The 25,574-nt window shown below is 30.0% G+C and overlaps 4 protein-coding genes across 7 annotated transcripts; 2 read left to right on the top strand and 2 right to left on the bottom strand.

Moving 5' to 3' along the window:
• The first annotated feature begins 3,316 nt into the window (after window positions 1-3,316).
• Window positions 3,317-3,652, top strand: LOC128391993 (protein D1-like). Its single transcript, XM_053351962.1, has one exon. The coding sequence runs from the start codon at window positions 3,317-3,319 to the stop codon at window positions 3,650-3,652; it is 336 nt and encodes a 111-aa protein (XP_053207937.1).
• Window positions 3,653-4,010: 358 nt separating this feature from the next.
• LOC128391826 (OV-16 antigen-like) lies at window positions 4,011-4,738 on the top strand. Its single transcript, XM_053351772.1, has one exon. The coding sequence runs from the start codon at window positions 4,011-4,013 to the stop codon at window positions 4,653-4,655; it is 645 nt and encodes a 214-aa protein (XP_053207747.1). The 3' UTR covers window positions 4,656-4,738.
• Window positions 4,739-6,572: 1,834 nt separating this feature from the next.
• Window positions 6,573-20,254, bottom strand: LOC128392086 (regulator of G-protein signaling 7-like). Of its 4 annotated transcripts, none has more exons than XR_008325928.1 (11): window positions 17,998-20,254; window positions 17,357-17,453; window positions 13,739-14,090; window positions 13,376-13,457; window positions 13,225-13,296; window positions 12,894-13,150; window positions 12,158-12,283; window positions 11,086-11,177; window positions 10,813-11,006; window positions 9,367-10,013; window positions 6,573-7,958 (listed from the first exon to the last, which is right to left on the bottom strand). XR_008325928.1 is itself a non-coding variant. In XM_053352070.1 (10 exons), exons 1-10 carry the CDS (start codon window positions 18,190-18,192, stop codon window positions 7,914-7,916), a joined length of 1,512 nt encoding a protein of 503 aa, XP_053208045.1. In that variant the 5' UTR covers window positions 18,193-20,254; the 3' UTR covers window positions 6,573-7,913. The 4 variants fall into 4 exon arrangements, 2 of the variants coding, with proteins under 2 accessions (XP_053208045.1, XP_053208044.1); XR_008325929.1 differs by having other exon boundaries at window positions 9,418-10,013; XM_053352070.1 differs by lacking the exon at window positions 9,367-10,013.
• A 150-nt stretch (window positions 20,255-20,404) lies between these two features.
• LOC128392085 (calcium-transporting ATPase type 2C member 1-like) lies at window positions 20,405-25,557 on the bottom strand. The gene is made up of 9 exons (XM_053352067.1): window positions 25,262-25,557; window positions 25,047-25,136; window positions 23,535-24,783; window positions 23,209-23,379; window positions 22,719-23,034; window positions 22,550-22,618; window positions 22,153-22,417; window positions 21,905-22,000; window positions 20,405-21,837 (listed from the first exon to the last, which is right to left on the bottom strand). The coding sequence occupies exons 1-9, from the start codon at window positions 25,442-25,444 to the stop codon at window positions 21,571-21,573; spliced, it is 2,706 nt and encodes a 901-aa protein (XP_053208042.1). The 5' UTR covers window positions 25,445-25,557; the 3' UTR covers window positions 20,405-21,570.
• Window positions 25,558-25,574: the final 17 nt, after the last annotated feature.

Below are 25,574 nucleotides of genomic sequence, written 5' to 3'. Positions count from 1 at the left end.
AATTATGTTGCTAATGTTTTTCAACTGTATCTCTCAATGGTTCACTTGAACTGTTCACTTGCAAATCAATCTGATTTCACAACCTTCATCATATTAATTGCTTGTTAACATCATTTCAAATTCTTTTTCAACCCAAATATCATTTTTTTTACTTCTTATTCTACATTTTCATGCTTCCGTTTTTTTAAACACAAACGAAAAAATCAAGTCTCTTTTATGTGAATGTGCTCATCGTCCATCATTATCATCACTTTTGTAAACATATAAGTGTTTTTCTTATGTGTTGTGATTTGGTTATCCTGTTAACTGGATCGTTTTAAATTGTTGTCACCATTGTCAATTGATCATCGTCAATATTTACCTTGAAACATAAAAATCTTTATCCTTCGTTACAAAAGACATTTTCAAATATTCATTTTAAATTTCGATTTACTTATTTTCCATCCAAATTGTTCCTCTCATCTTGGCTGATTAACTTTCTTTTAATTATATATAAATATAAATATGGATTATTGTGACAAAAGTATAACCTCACCAACACTTTGCTCATCCTCATCATCATCATCACCAAGCTCAGAAGATGATGATTTTGAAAGAAATTATATTCCACCACTTGATTTAACTCTATTGGAAGCCAAAGTGGCGGCTCTTGGCCTTACTCGTTATACCGCTTATCCCTCAGCTCTCAAAGGTCGGCGAAGTTTAAACAGCGTTAATTCCTCAACCTCATCATCAAGTTATCCATCATCGGAAGAGGAAGAAGACGATGTTTTCATGGTAAACTCGAGAGATGGTAAAAATCACCGACGACCCCCAATGTTACGAAGTAAATCGCTAAAAACTGGTATCACACCACCGGAAACGCCCAAGAAGAAAGTTGTCCGATTTGCTGATTCTCTTGGTCTTAATTTTGAATATATTAGATTAATAAGTCAAGATGAATTACCAATAATTCCAAAGTCCGCTTATCAACATCTCAAATTATCAATGACTGAAAAGAATCTTTTTTTTAAAGATAATAAATAATCACTCAAAAAACCAATACAACCAAAATTAAGATGCAAATCATCACTGGACTTCGTGAACTTGTATATATCCATAAAGAAATTAATATATACACAATTAATCGTCTTAATCACAAAGTGATTTAAACAACCTACAAAACTCAAAGAGCTTAATTACCGCGATTATTATATAATATTTATTAAAGAAAATGAAATGATCGTCTTCCAGGTTGATTAACAATGTTGACAATCAAATTTCCGATGAAAATGAGATTAACTTTTAATTTTAATCGTTCGGAAAACTAAACAAAAAACTAAAGTTTATAAGGTCACAATTAAGAAGATACAATCAAGAGAGAGAATCGTAATTATTGTATGATTACCAATACAATCATTAGCATGATTAATTTGATTGAAAAATGAGTAAATAGTGATGATTAAAGATTCAGATATTGATTAGAAATTGATTTAATTGTTATAAATAATACTTTTAATATGAAAAATATAAAAGGAGAGGAATTGTAATTAAAAGCTAATTGAATTGTCAAGTGCTTTTAATTGTGCTATTTAACTACCATGATTATGTTGATTAATTAATCTTAACAATCAACCCTGTAGTTTAAGATTTACAAGTAATCAAAATCTAAACAATTTATTAATTGAAGTAAAAGTGATTTACTAATTTGATTAACACTGTTAATCTTTTGTGGTGATAAACAAAAAGTGTTGGAAAAAAAACCGAATACCCATCGGGCTAATTGTTAATTAAACAGTTTTAATTTCTAATCGTATAAATTGATTATGAAAAAAAAAGTTGATTAAACTTTCAATTCTATTCAATTAAGTTTGTTATTTATAATAAAATTAATAATAATCTTAATCATATGTAATTAACTGGTCATATGAATGAAGCAATAAACCCTTTTTGATTTGGGTTGATGATTATGAAAAGTTTTAATTGTGACGACATTTAATTTGGAGAATTAATTTTAATCTTGATTTTAATCAAAAAGTAAGATTGATTTATATTAATTAATCAGCAATTAATCCCAAATGCCAATGACATTGTTTGTTTATCCAGTTTATCTTGGGAATAGGGATCAAGTCAAGGGCAGAATATTGTTCATCATCAAGAACATGGTTAAAGTTGATTAGTTAATTTGGAGAGGCAACAAATTAAGAGTTAATCAATTCACCGATAATCAGTTAAGTTAATCAAATCTATTTTTCTCAATCAACAAAATATTTTCTTCTACGTGAATAAGTGAAACCATCTCAATGTCAACAAGTTTTTTCCCTGTGAAATATAAATTAATCTGAGATTAAGATTTGATAGAGATGAAGATGAAGATGAAGATGAAGATGAAGATGAAGATGAAGATGAGGATGAAGATGATGAAAAGGGGACAAAAGATGATCTTGTTTTTCTCTATCATCATCTGTAGTATAATCCTGAGGTTTCCCTCGTTGACTAAGATCAATGTCTTATTCCCAATGCTTGAAGATTATCATCAAAACAAATCACAGAAAATTATGAAAATCAATTGAGTTTCATAATCAAAATACGTCACCTGAGATTAAGAGTTAATTGTGTAGCTAATTTACCGATTATTGATCAATATTAAAGTTCCAATCACAAATTCAGGTCAAAATACTGACCAAAATGTTTACACCTCCGATCGAGGCCAATTCGCGATCATTTTGATACTAAGGTTCGAGAACCATGTTTATTATATTATAGCACGATGATAGATTGTCGATCTTAATTGTAAACAATTAGACTTTATAATTGCCTCGAGCTGAACAAGTGAAATTTAATTTAAACCAAAATGTCAATAGTATTGTTCAATTTGATCCAATTGTTGCGAAAAAATTGCATCTGCAAAATTTAAATGTTTATGTTTATATAATTAATTAGTTGATTTAATTTGTTGTAACGATTAATGTAATTTTCACTTTAGTTTTTTTTTTGATTGACTAATTGTTACGCTGATATTTACTCTGTTTACGATGATTAGTCCATTATATCAGTTGATTATTTTACTTCTTAATATTATCAGTGTTCATTTACAGGGTTATTCGTGTCCAGGTCGACAGATTTCAGTAATCAATTCATTCCAGGAAAATAATTTAATCCAAGATTTGGATTTAGATACTCAACAATTAAAATTCATTTCGATTCGTTATAACGGCTTTAGAAAAGTTGATTGTGGGACTAATCTTTCGAGTCTCGATACAATGATGGAACCAAGAGTCAAGTACAATTTCACCGCGAGAGAAACGGTAATGATAACCTAATGTTCACCTTTATAATGCTCGATCCTGATGCTCTGACCCCAGCGAATCCAAACGAAAGGTCAATCCTTCATTGGCTGGTAGTTAACATTGATGGCGACAATATAAAAAGTGGAACTACCGTGGCTCAATACTTGAGTCCATCTCCGACACCATTCCAAGGACCACATCGATATACTTTCTTGATCTATCGTCAATCAAGGCCAGTGGTTCCTACGCAATTCTATGTGACAGAAATGGAACGAGCAAATTTCCAGGTCACTCCTTATGCCGAAGCAAATGGACTAACAGGACCGATCGCAGGTAACTTCTTCTACGAAGCTATTCCAGGTTATTACAGTTCGAAAGGATAACTAAATCAAAGTTGATTCTAAACAAATGACGATCTCAGTACATGGATTTATCGCTAATCCAGGCCAGTTATCGATAAATTCGAGATCAAGTCACTCTTTAAGTATTTGAAACACACGAGAATAGGTTATTGTCCTTAATTGTAAACAATCAAACTCAATAATTACCTAAAGCTGATCGATGTAATTAATTTGTATCCAAGATTCAATATTATTGTTCAATTTGTTGTGAAATAAAACTTCATCTGTACGAAATAAATGTTTATGTTTGCATAATTAATCAGCTAATCATTCACAATGTAACAATTATAAAGATTTCCCTTTAATTTCCTAATTCATTGTTACTTTTTAATCGTAAACGATGATTAGTCCAATACATCATTTAGCCATTTTGTTTCTCAATAATTTACTCAGTGTCCATTTACAGAGTTATTCGTGTCCACATCGACATGTTTCCGTTATAAATGCATTTCAACAAAACAATTTAATCCAAGATTTGGGTATAAATGGGACAACTCAACAATTAGAGTTCATTCCGATGACTTATATTGGCCGTAGGCAAGTTAATTGTGGAACTAATTTCTCCAATCTCGATACATTGATGGAACCAGAAATCAAATACAATTTCCACCGCGAGAGAAACGGTGATGATAATATAATGTTCACCTTTATAATGCTCGATCCTGATACTCTGACTCCACAGTTTCCAGTCCAAAGGCCAGTCAATCATTGGCTAGTTGTAAATATTGGTGACGATGTGAATAGTGGGACCACTTTGTCCACATACGCAGTTCCATTTCCATCGCCGTTATTTGGACCCCATAGATACGCTTTCTTGATCTATCGCCAATCCAGGCCAGTGCCTCCTTCGCCAAACTATGAGACACTAGCCGAGCGATCAAACTTTCAGATCACTGCTTTTGCCGAAGCAAATGGAATGACCGGACCGATCGCAGGTAATTTCTTCTACGAAGCCATTCCAGGTTATTACAGTTCGAAAGGATAACTAAATAGTTCTAATTGTAAACGAAAATGGTTAATAAATTAATTCGTCTGATCAACTAACTTTTTCCCGCGAAATTGAGGACAAATGAAGTTCCAATCGAATGTTTTTAATAGAACTAAATTCCTAACGAATCATGATCATTATCTACCGATAGAATGGTGAAAGTACTTACCTATCATGTGAAAGAAAATAATTAGTTCAACTGATTAAGATTTTTCCTTTGATTTTCTTGTGCAATCGGAAGAAACGAAAACCAATTATTAGAAGATTAAAACGATTAATCCATCAGGTTCAATTTTCTTAATCTTCTTCTAATCCCTTAAGGGCAAATTGAGAATCAATTGAACAACAGTAAATCAAATTGACCTAAAGACTTAAACCTAATAAATAATAGAGAAACTTAATCAACCAATTTAGATGAAATTAAAGTTAATTTGTTAGATGAATATGTTAATCATTCAGCTGTTTGGTTAAAGGCTTAATCTCATGTTTAATCATCTCATTGATTAAATCTCTCTGCCTCTTAATTAGTGTAATTAATGTAACGAATATCATCAAAGGCAAAACTCTTAATTGTTATTGTATGAAAGATAATTAATAAAGATAGTTATCGATTCAATAACCTAGAATCGTTGAAAACTTATACAGAAATTAACGTTGAAGAAAAAGTTAACAATCAAATGTTGATTTGATTCTCGTTCAACGACACCAATTAAACACAACAATTATCACGTTACATTGTTTAATCTGATCAACAATGATGATGATGATTGTTAATCAATCATTAAACACCAGTAATTGTAACAGAAATAAAATAATCAAGAGTTGATCTCAACAATTAACTGTTATTTCAAATGATTAACATGATTATGTTTATTTATATTACAATTCACTAAGAGAATCACAATTAAGCAGTAAAATTGAATTACGATTAGAATAGCAGATCCATCATAGAGTAATTAAAAGTAGCAATTAACATTGGGTTCCTCTTTTCAGCAATAGACCTCGATGATTAACAAACAATTAACTCGATTGTTGATCAATAGTCGACCGATACAATGAAAATTCAGATTAAATCATTGAATTAACAAACTAAATTAACCATCAACTGGATATGTGAATCAGGAAAATACTTTAATTGTTAACAACTGTTTCATCACTATTTAAATCAAATCAGTTCTTCCTCATTGTTACTAATTAATTGTTACCTTATACTTGTTTTGTTTAACTTACAATCAACTGATTAACTGATGAACTGAATGATAAACACCAAGAAAATTAACAATCAAATTGTAACAATGTTAATAATGATTAACCTTAAATTGTGAGTTAATTTTTTTCCTCTTTCCTAATGATTAATTTGCTTTTTTTTGAAGATCAATTAACTCAATCAACAATTAATTACAACATCTCATCTATTATCTAGTAATTAATTATCTCAATAACCTTAGTAAGTGAATGAGTTGATTTTTTGTCTAATTGCGAAATGAGAAAATTAAATCAACAATCAACTTCCCCAATCAATTAAAGTGTAAATGATCAACAATCATGATAATTTTACAACTATTAATAAATTGTGATAATCTTGAAAACTGGTAAACAATTTAATCTAAATAATTTCTCCATGAAAATCAATTTAAATTAATTGTTTACAATTTAAATACGAAATCAAATGAAGGTTAAATTGTTATAATAATAGAATGATGATAAATTTTCCTTCACTAATCATAATTAAGATTTAATCACGAGATTTTCACAATCAATTCAATTAGTAATCAATATTGATTACAATCAATTTCTAAATAAAAAATGATTCTCATAACAATAATAAGATAAATAAAATGATGTAAACACAATTATAATCAAAAGCGATTGTAACAATCAGATGAAATCAATCAATCAGTAAATTGAATTAAATTGAATTTTCTTGTTGTTATATTGACAAAAATCAATACATTGGTTTTTAATTGTCTTTTTTTTTTAATAATAATCATTGAGATTATCGTTTGTGTCTTGATTAGGTTAATATTATATTACTTTAAATAATCAATTTAACTATGAAAACATTTTAATTGTTGGTTGTTGAGTCTCACAATTTGTTTGGTTGGATTAAGATTAAATCTAAGATTAAATGTTCGGGATTGAGGTTTTTTCGTATTTATATTAATCAAGAGATTTAGTTTGTTGGTCTTTTTTTCTGGTTATCGTTTCCAACACGATTTTCTCAGTTTTCTGGTTTTCTTTTCCTTGGTTTATATTTATATTCTGGTTCTGAGTTTGTTCATTTTCACCATGAAAATGTTATTAACCTTTTCGGATGATGATGAGTCTTTTTGTTTTCAATATACAGATAAGATGACAGCAACTGATGAGCAAGATGAAACTTTCTCATCTTCCTCTTGGCTTGATTTTACATCGGATGATGATGATGAAGATGCTTTGATTATTGTCATAGGAAGATGATGGGAAGATGATTAAGTTTTTTTTTTATGGAAACGATTAATGATTAATCCAATGGTCCACGATAACAATTAGCTAATTCCTTTTCTTGGATCGAGTCATCTTCAAGTTAATCCTTTTCCTTGTTTCTTTATTTGTAAACTTTACAAACAATTTGGAATCGCTTTTAATTTGATTGTTTCCCAAATTGGTGGTGATCAATTTAAACATGATTAACAATTGGATGAATTGAGTTTACAATACAATTAAATAGGTTTTACAATCAATTTCACTGATTGTTTGGTTTAATCCTTTCAATTTGGGATTAACTTTTTAGATGAAAACTTTTGTTTCCTCATTTGAAACTTTCCATTGAAAATTAAAGAAATTAATTAACATTAATACCCATTGTTTTTTTCATTAAATATGACAAATGATTGATGATGAAACAATTAAATTGTAATACTAATGATAATTTGTCAACAAGAGCAAATTAAATCAAAAAAAGAGACGAAATTAAATCAGTAACAATCAAAAAGATTGAAACAAATTTCGTTGCAAAAAAAAAGGTTAACATTCAAAGTTGAAGATTTTGTTTTCTTCTCGTTTTTCAACAATTAAGTTAATTGTTCGTACAATGGTGATGATAATGATGATAATTAACCATTAATCGAGTTAATGAATATATAATTAGTTAATTATGAGTCTTTTAAATCGTTCGGTTTCTTTGGTTGATCACAGTCCACTTTTGAAATTTTGTTTATCTGTTTAATTAACTTTTCTAATTTGTTGTTAATTGTTGATAAATTTTCTCAACAATTAAACATTAAAACTTGGTAGTTTAGGAATGAAACGATTACTATGCTGTAAGAGATGATAAGAGAGAGAGAGAGAGAGAAAGACAAAATTATAATCATTAATCATTGTGATTTAATTACGAAATTAAATTAAGTGTAAATAGTAAGATAATCAAGAAACAAATCATTAAGTGTGAATGTGCAAAAGCCTTCAGATCAGATAAATCATTTAATTGTCCATTCTAATTGTTGGTATGATCAATTGAATACCTAAAGTTTTGTCTTGATTAATTAAAATGCTGGACTTGGATATTGATTGTCAATTAAAATGATTGTATCTGATCAGTGACTGACTTTTAGTTTAATTGTGATAATTTGTTGAGTGTGTGAATGTGTGTGATCATTGTGATTGATTAGAAAGTGAAAGTGTAGTTAATAGATAAATTAATAGAGAGAAATTAAAAATTATCCTCAATCAAAGTAATCAAATCACAAGCAATCAGTTGATTTGATTAGGATCAATTGAAGAAGTTTAAACTGGATTAAGTCAAAATGAAAACAAAAACAAGTGACAACAATTAGTTGATTGTGATTAGGATAACACATATACTTAGATATTTAAAGGTAGCAGGAAACATTTAGAAATAAATAAAAAAAAACTGATCACAATTAATATCAAGAAAATAAATCAATTGATTCAATTAACTTGAAACATTCACAATAGCCGAAGGGGATTTGATATGATTAGCAAGCAATTAACTGATTATTAGGGTAAAATAATAGTAGAGGAAAAGGATAAATAACCAAGCAATTAATATAAATTGTGAATTAAGAAGATAAATTAGATCAGAAGCTTAATCAAGAATCAAAGTGAACAGATTAACATTCAATTTCTAGTTTGTGACTCTAATTCGGTTATGTTAAAACCGAATCATCGTCTTCAAATCATTACAATTAGTATCATCTTCATCATCTAATCATATTCATCATTTTATCTTCAGATAAATGATGATGATTGTCATTTGTTATCAAGATTAACATCCAACCGAGTGAATGAGAGAGAGAGAGAGAGAGAGAGAGAGAGTTAGGACTCTTCGGCTGAAAACATGAGCATAAATCAAACTAAGACTTTAAAGCTCAGCGGGTAAAAGGTAAAAAGCAACGATGATAACGATGAAGATAAAGATGATACACTGATGAGAAGGATAAAGATTAACAAAAAAAGAAAAGAGAGAGAAAGAGAAGAGAGAGAGACGATTAGAGTGGTCAGTTCACTTTGGTTGCTGGTCAAGCTTGTGAGTCTACAGAGACAGAGGGAAGAAAAAAAGTTAAGGCGAAATAACAACAAGTAAGAAAACAGTTATAAGCAAATCAACAGGTTGTGGTCAAAGGGACAGAACGAGAAAAGGGATTAAGAATAAGGGTCAAGGAAGGGCAAAGGTTAGAAAGACATGAGGAAAGCCAAGTAATCGAACCTTTTTTTTTCGGAAACAGAGCAAAGCATTTTTAGATATTATTATTATTACCATTGTTATTGAATATTAATTTCCACTAATCAGAATCAATTAATCGCTGAAACTGAAATGATCAGATTAAAGTTTCTAAATATGGAAAGAAAAGAATGACGAAGATGAAGATGAAGATGATTATGATGATGATTTTAAGCGTTTTTTTAAAAGGGTCATCTAGGAATAGAAGTCGCAGCCAGAGGCATAGAAATAAGGAGAGAAAAGAAAAGGTAAAAGATAAAGTCGATAGGCAGGTATCTCTGTCTATCGAGAGAAAAATCAATTAGAGATGTTGTGTTGACCATTGGTCAAGCAGAAAAGAGAAACAGAGAAAAAGGTAAATCACAAAGTATCTAGTGAATGTGTGTGAGTGTTTAATGTTGATTTGAAGGCTTTTAGGTTTGGAAAGTTAATCAATAGTAAATGGTAATAGTAATAATAATAATATTTCATTGCGATTATAATTTTATGAAAGGACAATTTTTGGACAATCGTTATTTTTGATTGTTCACTTAATTGAGGGAGGTTGCGGTATTGGCAGCGGTTAAAGCGATCTGATCTCCGACTTTTTTGGCTCCGAACGCTATTACACCACGAATCCCTTTTACAGAAGTCTAAATATATAGAGAATGGAAGAAGAAGTTAACAAAGAAACACAAGCAATCAAGCAATTCCATGATTAGCAATCAGGTGGTTAATTAATTTCTTCGATTCTTTCGATTATCGTTTTTATAATCAACAGTTTGTATATATAATATCAAAGAAAATTAATATAAAAAAAAATAAAGAAACACAATTAACAAAAAGTTACGATAAAAAGACGCAGAGAAAAAAAAATTAAATTAACTTAATAGCGAAAACTTTTCCAACAGAACGAAAAACTAACCGAAAGTTTGATTAATTGATTTTCTGATTGTTTCAAATTGAATCAACGACTCGTTGATTAGTAAATTAAGCAGCGATAAACAGCAATTTAGACAACAGCAACAACAGAAAAATGGAAACAATTAATTTATCATGATAACAATTAAGCATTTTAGATTGTTTTTAATTTAGTCAAATCTAAATCGTTAAGTTTTTGTTTTGTATCATCAGCATTAAAGGTTTGTTTTTTGTTTTAGGTTTGATTGATTTTCATTTTATGATTAGTTAATTGTTTTTGATATTATTTCATTTTTAGGTTAATCTACACTTTGGTTTGTTAATTAGAATTAGTTTTATCATTAGTAAATTAGTTATAATTAGTAAATAATTTAGTCTTAAAGTTTTTGTCAGTTGTGTCTTTTTGTTTTGCTGGTCAATTTGATTGATTGTTAAGCTAACCAAATTTTCTGGTTTAATTGTTTTCTTTTGATAATTTGTTAATTAATCAACTAGATTTTAATTTTTTCTACTCCGCCTGGTTAGTGTTACCTTTTTCTTTGTCCCGCTCAGGTATTCTTTGTACATTTCCGACCTCAGGTAACGAGGATAACTATCGTTCTTCATCAACAGGTAAACATGTCCAGCGGCTTCGTCAAAAATATATCGACTCTTTGGTTTGGTTTCCATGTTTTTCTTGGTTGTTTCATATGATTTGGAATCAATGTTGATCGGACAATTAGCCTCTGTTGATATAAACAAGACAATTTAAACTTAATCATTGCGATCATGATCATCGACAATATTATCATGGTGACAATTTACCTGTACCAAGATATTCAGACCAAATATCTTGAACTTTTGCTGCGACATCTTTTGAATGGACACATTTTAATTCTTGGACCGCATCCCAGAATCTGTTAACAATTAGCATAACAATTAACAATCTATTGGGATAATTAAATGATTATCTGTAAGAGAAATGGCTTATCAAGGATAATTAAACTGTCTTGATCAAGTTAATCAATTGTAAATTAGTAAATGGGATATATTATTATTATTATTACAGTTAATCTCAATTGTTTTGACCTAATCAAAATAAATTGTAAACAAAGAGGATTAAACTATTAATAAATCAGCTGATTATGATCATCATCATCACCCGACTAATTGACAACAATTAACAGTTACTATGAATTGGTACATGTTGATCAACTGATCATTTTTTTAACTGCTAAGAATTGATCACCTTAATTTAGTTTGTCTGGAAAATTAATAATATTATGATTATCTAATGATGATCATTGTTAATTGCTGTCTTCCTCATTACAATTAATACAATAGTAATCAAAAAAAATCCATCATTAAATACACACGTGAACAAACATTTGATTAGCAGATAATCAAGACAATTAAATCCTTGTAATTAGAGATCTATTAAATCTAATTAAAGGTTGATTGAGTTAATCAAAGTTTCAGAATCATTTTTAATCACCCAATGCCAATTCAAGAGTAAAGGTAAGAGAGGAATTAAAAAATTCCCCTTGATAATCAATCCAATTAACCAAGTGTAACAATTAAAATCAGAATCTCATCGGATACGAATAACCTAATAACTTCAATTGTCTCAAAATTTATCATGAAAATCGTTAGTTGATAATCAACAATCAGAGACAATTTTACAATTAAAATCAGTCTCATCACCTTCTCATCCTCATCTTCATCTTCATCTTTCCCACTCAAGAGCATCTAATTTACTGAACCCTTGAGACACTTCATCTTCATCTTCATCTCCATCAACGAGCAACATTTCCCCATCTTCTTGTCTTGATACCTTTCTACCTGTAGAAATTGATCATTTTCTTAATTGTTAACAATTTAAATTCAATCGGCTTACTTTAGATTCTCGGCTGAAAACTCCTTCTCCAAAAACTTCATAAACTGCTCTCGACCCGCCGGGTCTCTGAGTAGCTCTTTTAATGAGAAAGCCCAACGGCGGACACGGCGACAAGGAACATCCTTCCTGTGGTGATTAATGATTGGTAACAATTAGAATCAAATTAAGTCAATCAAGGTTAAAATATACAATAGTTTTCACCTCTAAAATTAAATTAATTATTACAGTAATTTGATCCCCGTTGTCGATGTGATTAAATGTGATTAACTTTCTTGGCAATCATTCAAACTTCAATAACTAATATATAATTGGAAAATCTAACAATTATCGTTTTGATTGTTAAGCTAATAAACAAATTGCTTCATCTAAATTACCTTTAATTGCTACATACAAAACATCCGTTAGAAAAACAGATAATTAAAAGTTTACTAATTATAACGTGAAAGGTGATTAACTGGCTGATTAGAGTGATTAGTTTTCTTGGCAATGGAATCAATTTTTTTTTTATTATTTACTTTATAACGACTGATTATTAATTGTTATTAGAAGAAAAATTTTCGAGATCAATTGAATATCAATTGTAATTTCTAGAAATAGAAACAACAATCAACGATATTGATCATGAAACGATTAACCAACATGAAGGTTGATAGTAAATTGTGATAATAATGATAATTGTATACAAGGTGAATAAATAATAAGACGAAACAATTAAGGATAAGATTAAATTGCTCACGTTTGACGTTCGAGTTCCCAGAAATCATTTGAATCACTAATCCAGGGATTTGTTGGCTCAGGTGGAGTAATGAACGGATCATATTCTGCCCACTGGTCAAAATATGTACAATAAGTTTCGGAAACTTTACTTAATTTAACTCCACCGATTCGATGTTCTAATCGAATCCGAAGATAATCAACTTCTTTACGAAGTAATTCAAATTTAGCACTTTCACTAACTGGACTTAATCGACCACCAACAGATGAAGTAGCATGCTAACAATTAAGAAGAGAAAGTAGCGAGATAATTAACTAATTGTTATCACAATCAACAATAATATTCAACTTACTTTGGTACTTTTGGGTTTGTTCATACGACATGCTTTCTTTATGTCAATTTCAGTTGTATTTACACATCCAGGCTTAATTGTTAGAATAATAGAGAAATTGACAGTTAATTAATCAGCAATTTTCCAGAAATTAGTTGATTGATTAACTTACCACTGGCCGATGGACATCCCAGAAGGCTCTTTCTTGAGAATCTAAGACTTTCCTCTCTAACTTATCACGCTTTTTGTCAACTCTAAAGGTTCAGATGATCAAAAGGAAGCAAAAAAACGAGATCAATCAACAAGAAAATGCAACAATTAACTAACTATCCATCGAATATTACAAAAGAAGCAAACAATTAGCGAATCAAGAAATCGAATCCTTCCAATATAATACAATGAAATCGTAGGAATTTTGTTCCATTTAAATTATTCTGATTATATTCATAAGGATTTACGATTTATGAGTAATTGTTAATAGAAATGATTAATATTCGATTGACATTAATATGGTAACAGTTGAAAGATGAATTACTTTGCTTGTGCTTCTGCCTGCATGAAGATAAATTCCCATTTTCGAGAAAACATCTTCTGTAAACGGGCAAGATTTTCGGCCTCATAATCGGCTAGTTCGAGGCGAGTTTTGTTCTGCATCGTTCTTTTACAAAGGTAAACAGCGTAATCGGTATTCTCGGGCTCCCAACAATTAGATGGCCAAAAATAGGGTGTTTGAAATCGGTAATAGGTTGAATCATTTTTCACCGTTAAAACGTGATCATCAATAGGAAACAAATAACCATGAGCGGCCATTAGATTGGCCAAATGTAGCGTTTCAATCTGATCATCGACATCTAAATTTTTCATCATCCAGGCCACTAAATCACTACCTGTATAATTAGAGATGAGAGTCAATTAAAAATCCAATAAAAAGTTTTCAGGTTAATTATTATCTCAATTTGATCAACTATTATCATCAATAGTAAATTGTTTGCTGATTGTTTATCTCAATTGGATTGACTAACTTTGTAAATTAATTTTGTGATTAATGAATATTAATCATACCAATCAACAAATTGTTGTGAGTTACAAGATACAATTAATTATAAAACAGAGACATAACTAAATTGTTATTCAAATGATTCAATTAAAAGGTTTGCAATTCAAAGTTTAATTTATGCAATCAAATTAAAATTGATTACAATTCAAGGTAAAACAATTAATCACCAAGTTGCTCAATTAGTATTCATATTATTTGATTAACAAATTGAATTAAACTAAATTGAATAAAATTAAACTACTGTTATTACAATTAAAGATTTAATCATTTAATTAACATTTCAATTGATTAAATCGATTGACAAATTGTCACAATTTTAACTACGAAACTGTCAACCTGATGATGATCAACAATTGAGGAACATGATTAAGATAAATATTTACATTATCAACAATCAGCAAACAATTAATATCCATTCAAATATAGATAATGATTAGTATACAATTAGCCAATCAATAAACAGTTTCAACAATAATTTAAAACATTCAATGATTGTAATAAACTAATCAATCAAAAATCAATAACGATAATCATTAGAAATCATGACAGATCAAATGAATCGCAACAATATAATGAGAATCAATAATTTGCTAATTAGTTCAATTTAATCAACAACAAAAATGAACCAAAACTAACTCAATATAATCAACTGATCAATGATAAACTCAATATTAATGATAATCTTTGATCATGATTAAAAACAATTACGATAATAATAATACAGGTAACCAGATATTAGGGTTAGAGACATGAACAAGATTAAGATAATCTGATTAGATAAACATTGTAGCGATTAAATGTTAATTGTTACCAATGATTAGTTTTAATGGGAATCATTTAAATCAGTGAAATGAAAGAGCAAAGATAAATATCGAGGAAAGAAATTGATTGGAAAGGTTAAATGGTAACAATTAGAAATAGATAAACATTAACATTGAATTAGTAAAAGGAAAGGAAAAACATATAATCATAATTAAGGACTAATTAAAAACAATTATGGTCCAATAAATTTGCGGTTAACTTGAAGTAGAGACAATTATTGTTATATATCCATCCTCTTAACATCCTCATCTTCATCTTCCTCTACCTCTTCATCATTCAACTACACTGGTTTAATACCGTTATCAGCAATAACAACAACATCATCATCTTCATCTGATGATGAAGGTTGAGCATGATGAAGATGAAGATGATGAAGGAAGAGTAAGAAAGGCAACCTTAGTATTTTTTCATTGACTCCATCAAATGGATCGATAAAAACAGAAACAGTCTTGTAGACAAATTTTCATTCCTCTTCTCATCCTCTATTTCACAATCTTCCTCCTTCCTCTCATCACTCCTTCCCTGTTTCTATCACCATCTCCATCCTCATCCTCATCCTCATCATCTTCCATCTTCATCATCAACAATTTCTTTTCTTTACCTCCCAAACTCCCCCACACACACTCTCTCTCTCTCTCTCTCCATCCTCATCTGACCTAAGACATCTTTTTGATTTACAAATATTGATTCCTTATGACCTTTGGATCTTCATCATCATCCTCTCATTATCATCATCCAGTACTATCATCATCATCATCTTCTTAGATCAGATTTCAGAAAGTCACTCAGTCTTAATAACTGAACCAACCTATTACTATGAGAAAAATAATCTAACCTTAAAAAATTTTTTATCAAACCAGAAACTAAATGTTATAACTAATACATGAGGAAAAGATCTAATATGAATTATATTCAATTTCTAAGGTAAAGAAAAACAATCAACTGATATTATAGATGGAAGATAAAAAGGAAAAGCTAATAGAAAATAATTTAACGACGATTAATATTATCGATCAATTTGAGAAATTGTTGATTTAACTTGGAGAATATAAAAAGTGGGACTACGAAATTACGATTGACATTTACTTTTCTTAAAATCGATAATAATAATATATTAAAAAATACAATATTCTTTTTTTTTCTCTTGATATTATGTAATATCTTTCACTCTGTTTGTTTATCTACACAAACTAATATTTAATACTACGAGACTATTGACCTAGTTTCTCAATTGTTGTTCATATTGAGGGTATAAATTAGAATCAGCTGATTAGTTGCAAGAAGATGATAATTCATCTTGTAATATATACAATATTACATCAATAGATAAACCTGACAACAATGATAACAAAACAAATCAATCTGATCAAATTCAAGGGATAATCATCATCATCATCATGAGGATATTATATTTACATGGTTAAAGAAAGTCGATCAATATTTTTCAACAGATTAACTTTTTTTTTTGCTCCAAGTTACAAACCTTAATTGTTGGAATGCAATTTAATCCAGTTTATTGTAATTGTAATTGTAATAGTTACCTTATCTTTTTTGTTTTCAATACAATCAGAGCACTTTGATTACAATTAGTTTGATTATATTGTATTTCCAATAATACAATTGAGAAAATGATTTACCCTTTTTGGTGATTTCATTAATTTCATTTGTTTCTCTTGCTATTTAATTAAATTGTACGATTTTAATCAAATTAGTTTCTTGATTGTATTGTATATTTAACTTTAACTGTTTGATTAAATCTCTTGAAATTGAATTAATCTAATCATTTCTATGGCTCTTGATTGTTAGTCTATTGAATTGAATTATTTTCAATCTCAATTTTACATTTTAATCAATTTGATTATCATTTTAATCAATTTCAATAGTCAACAATTAATTGATTGTGGAAATTATTATCATTATGATATTATTAATATTGGAAACTATTTTTGGCTTAAATTGTGATTTGTCAATAAACTGACAAGTCTAATCTTGATTAATCATTTCCAAGTGTTGAAATTATTGGTAACTATTAATATTATCAATTAATTCAGTTAATTAACATTTGAAATTAATCATAATCGTTATCATGGTTATGATTGTCAACAATTGATTATATTTATTTCATTGGAAAATCATGATAAACAATAGAAATCAAAATTTCCAACTGAAAGTGACAATTTAATTGAGCATTTGATGATTGATTAATTGTTTAGAAAATTATCTCTCTCAAGTGAATTAATTAGTTATGATTAATGGAAAATAATTGATTCTTACCTGTAAATACACTGGGAATTTTTGAGATGAAACTTTTAACTGTTTTAACAGGAACTCCAAATTGTTCATCTTGCATTTTCTCAACCACGATCTCCATCTGAAACAATTAAAGGTAAAAATCAGCAATTAAGAGACAATCGATTTAATTGTAAGAAGAAAATAATTAACGAAAAAGAAACCAATAGACCCAATTGATTAATTCAAGAGTTACTTTTATATTTTATCATTTTCTTTGCTCAAAAATCACTAATTGTTCAGGTTGGAACTTCAATGCTAATTTTATCAATGAGAAAATCAATTCGTTCACTATTTAATTAGTAAACAATTAAATCTATCGCTCGTCGGTCAACAAGATCATTTACTTAACTAGTTTGAGATCTTTAGTAATATTAATGGTGATTGATTAGTTGATCACCTTTTTGTAAATAGTAAATTGGGATAGTCGATACACTAACAATCAGGATAATCAAAGGTTGAATTTAAATTGTTACCATAAGAGAGAGAGAGAGATTCAATTAAAGATTCTAAGTGAGTATTAAACTAAAGTAAATCGTGTTAATCATTTGGATCCATTGGAATTAATTGAAATCCATTATCAAGATTAGAATTAATTTCATTTGATTTAAGATGATGATGATCACCTTTCGATAAACAATTTGATTTGGATTCCAATCTTCACATGGAACTGAATCATTGAGAGTTGGATGATTTGTGGCTGGTTGATCTTCGCTATTTGCCCCGGAGGCATTGACACCAGAGGAAGATGCAGATTCTCCCGCTTTAGCCTGAGCCTCGGCGATTTGTCTCATTTGTCTTCGATGATAATGATGGGCCATAATTTAGTTAATTGTTCACAATTCTATTATATGTATAGATAATTGTAATTTAGTAACAATGTAATCAACTTAATAGTAAAACCGATGATATGAGAAGATTGAGAAAGAAAATGTTGAAACTGTTGAATGATTTTCTTTTTCCTTCCTGTGAGTATGAGCTTCAGTTGACAGAGAATTTGGTTTGTTGATGATGATGATGATTCGATGATGATTTAATTATGATGTAAATAATGATGCAGATTATATATTTATGATTGCCTCCCTTTTAATTGTAGCAAATTGTGGATTCCGCCGTAAATTTGATTGCTTCTTATTTCCTCGAAAGGGTTTGATTTGCTGGGTATTTCTTTGATTCCTTTGGGGGGTATTCACCTTAATCGTAATATAACATTTACAATATTATTTTATATAATGATGATGATAATCTCATAATTGTAACAATTAAATGGTAATAAACACTTTTAAACGGTCTCATAGTTATTGTTGATTAAGGATAAAAACCAATGACACTGAATAATTAGCAAGAAGAGAAAAAAATTAAAGTTGAATGATTAGTGTATTAAGGGATATTGGATTTAGAAAATAACTAATTTTCAACAGATTATTGGTCTTGGTGGATTAATAATCAACTGGTAATCATGTTGGTAATCATTTTTCACACCCTTAGGGTTTAATTGATTTGGGGCCTTTAAATTGTATTCCCAATGTGATGAGTTGAAACCTCAAATGGATGCAAAAAATATTCAATTGATTTAATTATTACAAATATAACACTTTCACTGGGAGCGTGAATATAATAACAATCCAGATGATTAATCTTAATTTGGATTAGTAAAAATATTAATACTTTGAAATGGAGACAATCCAATCCGTTTGTTGATTGATTAACAACAGATCAATCCAATGATCATCATCATCATTTAAATTGTTACTCTGGTGATCATTTGGTGACGAAAATACCAATGGTAATTTAGCAATTTCATGGTGACAATGTGAACTTGTTGATGCTGTTAAATCATTAACTGTCAGCATCTTCATCACCATGATAACCATTTCAAATTATGGATTTTAAATTCTACCAAAAAAGAAGTAAAAAAGAAAGAGTTAAAATGGCGACACGAAGAAAATAACGTTAGCTGGTAATGAGAAGATGCTACGAATCACCAATAATAGAAAATAATAACATCACATCAGTGAGAGAGAAATGAAAATTATTCCAATCGAGGAAGAAGATGAAGATGAAGATGATGATGACAATTGTGACTGAGAAAATTGTAGAATAACATAATATTTGGTTAGGTGAGAGAGAGAGTAGAAAATGAGAGAGCACTAAAGGTAAAGATGAAGATTCTTCATGGAGATAATAGAAAATGGAAAGAGAAATATTCCTGTGGTGATTATTTCTCTCTAATTGTTGACCATCATCACTTATTTGAATGGTGAGTTAATCATTTTGTAAGAGACACAATTGATTCACTAATTGTGAACACACAGAAACAGTTAACAAATGATTAGGTTGATGGAGATGATGGTAAATGATCAAGGTGGATGTTGATGGTGACAGAATGTGTATCAATGTCCAGGGAAAGGTTCATAGGTTTTTCCTCTGTTTTGAGTTGAATCCTTTTTCTTTCTTCATGATGATGAGAGAGTAAAGAAAGAGCAGAAAATAGACAGAAAAAGAGAGAGAGAGAATTGAAGAAAATGTAAAAATAGACAGAGAAGAAAGAGAATAAAAATCTCTCTCATTTTCTCTTTGGTTATCGATCGCCAAGTAAATTTGGATAATGCGCTCAGATGAAATTCATTTCATGAAATTTTCTTAATTTGTCTAAACAATTAAATCACAATTAGATAATTTCTTTCATCTTATTGATTCAATTGGAAAATTTTTCTAATTTAATTGCTGGTTGGTTTGATTTTTTGCTTTACTTTTCCATCAAAGTTACAGTTCTAATTTTAATTGTTCTGTCCAAAGTGTAGACAATTTATCTTATTAGTGATCATAAGTGAAGGTTAATTGTGTAACAATTAGTAGATTTAATCAATTATCGTAAAAGAGATAAGTTATTTTCTTTCATTGATTTTCTGCTGATTAAATTGATCAATGATAACTTTTGATTGTCATCATTTTATTGAGTGTTAACGGTTTTCAATTGTAGGTAATCTTGGTGATTAAATAATTGTTGTAACATAAATATTGAGTAATTGATTAATTGATGGAGAGAAATTAGTTTTTACTCTTGATTAGAAAACGTTTTCAGTTGTTTTGGTTTACAAGTGAATACTGAGTTGATTAAATTGTGGAGTTTTTTTTTGTTCATCAAACGGAGATTAACAATTAAGATAATCAACACAATTGGTTGACGATCATGATTTTGATGATTATTAATCAAAAAAGAGGGACCAGAGTTTTGAGAAAAGTTTCACAAACAATCAACTTGATTGCGATCATATAACAATTTAAATGAAATTAAAGAGAAAGGCAAACATGTAATGAGAAAATTAGAGTAGAGGGTTAATTGTGATTAACGGATTGTAAAAAAAAGGGAGATGAGGATACATTTGTTCAGTAGCAGTTAATTAAATCAGCATAAGCAATTTAAAATTGTTGATTGTTGTTGATTTTTCAATTGCACATTCTAACAATATTAAACTTTAACACTGATCACAATTAAGAGGGTACGTTAATATTGTTTCAACAATGATTGATGATAATTTAAGTCTCTGATAATAATTAGCTATAAATTATACTCTCAGGTTAAATATGATTAGTTAATTGTAAAAATATAGAGTAACTTTTTTTTTGTCTGTCAAGTAAATTAGCTTTGAGGGAGATTGACTAATTGTGATTGTTTTGTTAGAGTAAAAAAAGAGGAAGCAAAGAGATTGATGATTAGACGGAAATCAGATTCATAATGAACATCATGATTAGCTGAGATAATAATGGTAATATGTATGCATGATATGAGAAAGGAAAAGTAAATCACAATTAGTGACAATTGTTGACAGAGTTTTGGTAATATTGTCCAACCTCATGATGTTATAAGATGAAGAGAGAGAGAGAGATGGTGATGTCATGATCAATGTTATCTTCATGGTCATTATGGATATTTTTGCCGAGAATTAGAGTGAGAAAGAGAGAGAGATTGATTCCTTTAGTAAATTGTTATCCTGGAACAATTTATTTCCATCGTCCTGTTTGAATAATGAAAATTATTTGCCATCCACGTTGATAAATATGATTAACGTTGGAAAATTATAATAAACTGTCAATGGTAAAGATGATGACAGAAGATGAATTAGAAATTAATCTTGCCATCAGGTATTAAAGTTGATTATCATTAGAATGATCATTTCGGATTAATAATTAGATAATTAAACCATATGATTTTGTTGAACATCTTTCATTTTCTTTCGCTTTAATGATTCTCTTTCAAATGCTTTCTTCAATTCAGTGACGATGAAAACGCTTGATGCCAACAGGAATAAACTTGCCAAATCAATTAGTGTCAATGGTTCGGTGACAAAAATTTTCTGTAAGGGTGGAGCGTAGATGACAAGCATTTGTCCGACAATTGAACCTCCAACAGCAAGAAGGAAAGGTTTATTCGAGAAGAGACCAATTGTGAAAACGGATTTAATCTGAGAAATTAAGAAAAATATTCAACAATTAGATGAAAATTTGAAACAATAATTTCAATTAGCTTACCTGAGATCGGCAACTTAAGGCATTAAACATGTCAAAAAATACGAAACAGGTAAAAGTCATGGTTGTGTCACGAGGAGTTACTTGATTATCACTCATCTGAAATAAATTGTTATAATAATAATAATAATAAAGAGGTAAAAATACTTAGCAACATTAATAACAATCAAATAAAAGAAGCAAATGTTCAAATAGATTGGTATTGATGATGTTCTTGATTGTTAACAATTAACAAATGATAATAGAAGTACCTCTTTCATAAAGACAAATATTGTTCCCGAGATAATGATTCCAGCAGAAAGTAGTACATTGAAAATCAGATCTTTGTTGATCATTGGATGTTTAACATTTCGAGGAGGTTGTTTAAGTACATCGTGATCAACGGGCTCGACTCCTAAACTTTGAGCGGGAGGACCGTCCATGATTATGTTGATCCATAAAATTTGCATAGCGTTCAATGGATTAGGAATACGCATTAATGTTGATAAAGCGATTAGAGTCAAGGCTGCAATGGATCTAGAATGATTAGATTAGAGAGAGGAAGAGAAAAGATTAATTCGTACCAAGGCAAATCCATTTTCCTTATCACCGAAATGTTATTAGAATCAATCAAATTAATTACTATTTTTAAGACAAAGAATAACTTACGTGCTCAACTGAAATCGAACAAAATTTCGGATATTGTGATAAAGTCCTTTTCCTTCCTCAATTGCAGCCCTATGAGAAGAAATGATTAGAAAAAAAGGAACCGGAAAGAAGATAAAATAATGACGATAATTGTCAGTAGCTGATTAGAAGAAGAGAATAAAATATTTACATGATTGTCGAGAAATCATCATCGACCAGAATCATATCCGAAGCTTCTTTACAAACATCAGTTCCATTTTTACCCATGGCTATTCCAATGTCCGCTTTTTTCAGGGCAACTCCATCGTTGACACCATCGCCCGTCATGCCCACAATGTAACCATTTTTTTGTAACGCTTTCACTATTTTCAATTTATGACCTGGACTGACACGATAAAATACCGTAACAGTTGGTATCTTTACTTGAAGAGTTTGTTCATTCATGGCATCAATCTCTTCACCGGAAAGAGATGTACTTCCAAAAGCATATAGACCCAAACGGGATGCTGATTATAAAGAAAAGGTTGAAAAATGAGAGAGATGATGAAGAAGAATCAATAAAATCAGTCACACTTCACGGAATCAAAATTCTCTCAATTAGAAAAATTGAAAATAAGTTTGAATCGAAAGAAAAAATTATTTTTCTCTTCCTTTTCTAATTCTAAGGTTAAATTATTTACCAATAGCGCAAGCAGTTTCTTCCGAATCGCCGGTTAACATTTTGACCTGAACTCCACTCCCATAAAGGGTTCTAATTGCCTCAGCGGCTCCAGGTCGAGGTGGATCAAGAATCCCAACCATGCCAACGAAAACCAAATCCTCCATTTTGTTTCCATAAGCCATAGCCAACACTAAAGAAGGAACAAAATTAATTACAATGAAAACGATTAATTTTAATGATTTTGATTGATTCATATTGATGATTCTCGATTCAAGTGTTTATATATTTTAACTGAATTTCTTGATAACTTGTGTAAAGAAAATGAATATTGATTGATTCTTTTACCTCGTAATCCTTTTCGACCCATAATTTGAGCTTCTCTCAGAAACTGTGACTTCTTTTCTGAAGTTAAAGGCACAAGATTGTCGTTGGACGAATAACGAGTACAACTACTGAGTACCCGTTCGATTGCACCTTTGACGAAAAATTTTTCGTCTTTGGTTGGACTAAATTTGGCGACACATTTGACTATCATCATCTTTTGATCTGAATTAAAAGGAAGCTCTTGAACACGGTGAAATTTATCACGAACTCCATACATGTCCAATTTTTGAGCAGCCACGATAAGAGATCCCTCGGTGGGTTGACCTCTCAAGTGTCCACCAATCACATCGGCATTATTACATATACAACCTATTTCTAAGACACTTTTAATTGAATTTATTTGAACACTTGTATCGGTCACTTCATCATTTAGAACACATTGACCTTTCGAACTGTAACCGACACCGGTTAGTTCAGCAAAGTAAAGCTCTGAAGTTACGATGGATGTGACTGTCATCTCGTTCTTGGTTAAAGTTCCAGTTTTATCGGAGCAAATTATGTTCACACAGCCAAGCGTTTCAACGGTGGGTAATTTTTTAACAATTGCTTTCCTTTTGGCCATTCTCATTACCCCTAAGGCAAGGGTCACAGTTACAACAATGGGTAAACCTTCAGGTATCGCAGCAACAGCTAAACTAACACCAATATTGAACATTTTAAGTAAAGGTTTTCCTTGTAACCAACCGAGGAACATGATAAAACCAATGATACCAAAAGAGTAGAAGGACAATTGTTTACCTAAAGTGTCCATATTTCGTTGTAAGGGTGTTTTAGGCGAGTCCTCTTCTTGCATCATTTTAAAAACTTCACCAAATTCAGAGTAAACTCCAGTATTGATAACAATTCCTCGACCATAACCACACCTAACTAGAGTTCCCATGAAGGCGAGATTCTTCATCTGAGCAACACCACCATTTCCCTTAATCACAAGGGGCGATGTTGTCTTTAAACATGGTTCAGTTTCACCGGTGAAACTACTCTCATCAATAGCCAATTCAACAGCTTCAATTAACCGTATATCAGCCGGTACTTTATCACCAATGCTCAATAAAACAATATCACCAACCACCAAATTCCGGGCAAGAAAAGTTTCACTATTACCTTCCCTTAAACATGTACATTTTGGTGGAACCAGTTTATTCAATTCTTCTAATGATTTCTCTGATTTATATTCTTGAATAAAGGCAACAGTAACGACAATCAAAATGGCCTAAAGGAAGTATTTAGAAAGGATGGAAACAAAATAGATGGCAAGAAAAATATTCAAGATTAATAACCTCTAATTAATCATATGAGAGAGAAAGAGATGGAAAAAAAATACACGCTTTAAATATCATGTTGAAGAAAAACATTGACATCTGACATTCTTCAATGGTGACAGATAATCGAATAGAATATAAAAAAAAAGTTCTCTTTGTAGAAAATTTTTCATCTTGTTTTCGTTGATTACTGATGGTCAAGAACAAAACTTACCGCAGTTATACTAAATGCATCATCAAATTGTTCCATGCAAATACTGACGACTGCTGAAGCTAAAAGCAAGAGAATCAATGGATTTTTAAACTACCAAAGAGAAAAGAAAATGGATCACAGAGGAGAAAAGAAAAAGCAAGAGATTATTATTAATGTAAATTGTGTTTTGGGGATAGAAAAGGATGAGAAATTTTTTTTCTTAGAATTTGATTTACCTGTTCAACATATTTTGACCATAGAGATTGTTGCTTTTGAACGGTAAGTTCATTAAAATCATACAACTTTTGTCGGGTTTCAGCCTCTCTCCAGGTGAGACCAGTTTTTATATCGGTTGACAAACGAGCAGCTACTTCCTCATGTGGGATAACAGAGGCTTCTTCCGATTTCAAACGATGCATCTTATCAACAGGTAGTTTAACTGAACAAAAAATAAATGAATCATAATCAAAATTAAACCACCATGATTAAGATTAACAATCAACTGACTCTCTCTCTCTCAACACCAACTAACAACAAACAACAAACTGA

Source organism: Panonychus citri, unplaced genomic scaffold, assembly GCF_014898815.1.
Source record: "Panonychus citri isolate SS breed McGregor unplaced genomic scaffold, ASM1489881v1 Contig00135, whole genome shotgun sequence".
Taxonomy (NCBI): Eukaryota; Metazoa; Arthropoda; class Arachnida; order Trombidiformes; family Tetranychidae; genus Panonychus; species Panonychus citri.
This window is presented reverse-complemented; position numbering and strand designations above follow the sequence as displayed.

Coding starts and splice junctions, on each gene's coding strand:
- LOC128391993 (XM_053351962.1), top strand. CDS start 3,317: ATGCTCGATCCTGATGCTCTGACCCCAGCGAATCCAAACGAAAGGTCA.
- LOC128391826 (XM_053351772.1), top strand. CDS start 4,011: ATGATTAGTCCAATACATCATTTAGCCATTTTGTTTCTCAATAATTTA.
- LOC128392086 (XM_053352069.1), bottom strand. CDS start 18,192: ATGGCCCATCATTATCATCGAAGACAAATGAGACAAATCGCCGAGGCT. Junction 12,284..12,893: donor TGGGAACTCGAACGTCAAAC/GTGAGCAATTTA, acceptor TAATCACCACAG/GAAGGATGTTCCTTGTCGCC. Junction 11,007..11,085: donor GTCTGAATATCTTGGTACAG/GTAAATTGTCAC, acceptor TTATATCAACAG/AGGCTAATTGTCCGATCAAC.
- LOC128392085 (XM_053352067.1), bottom strand. CDS start 25,444: ATGCATCGTTTGAAATCGGAAGAAGCCTCTGTTATCCCACATGAGGAA. Junction 22,418..22,549: donor GTTCGATTTCAGTTGAGCAC/GTAAGTTATTCT, acceptor TAATCATTCTAG/ATCCATTGCAGCCTTGACTC. Junction 21,838..21,904: donor CCTTAAGTTGCCGATCTCAG/GTAAGCTAATTG, acceptor TTAATTTCTCAG/ATTAAATCCGTTTTCACAAT.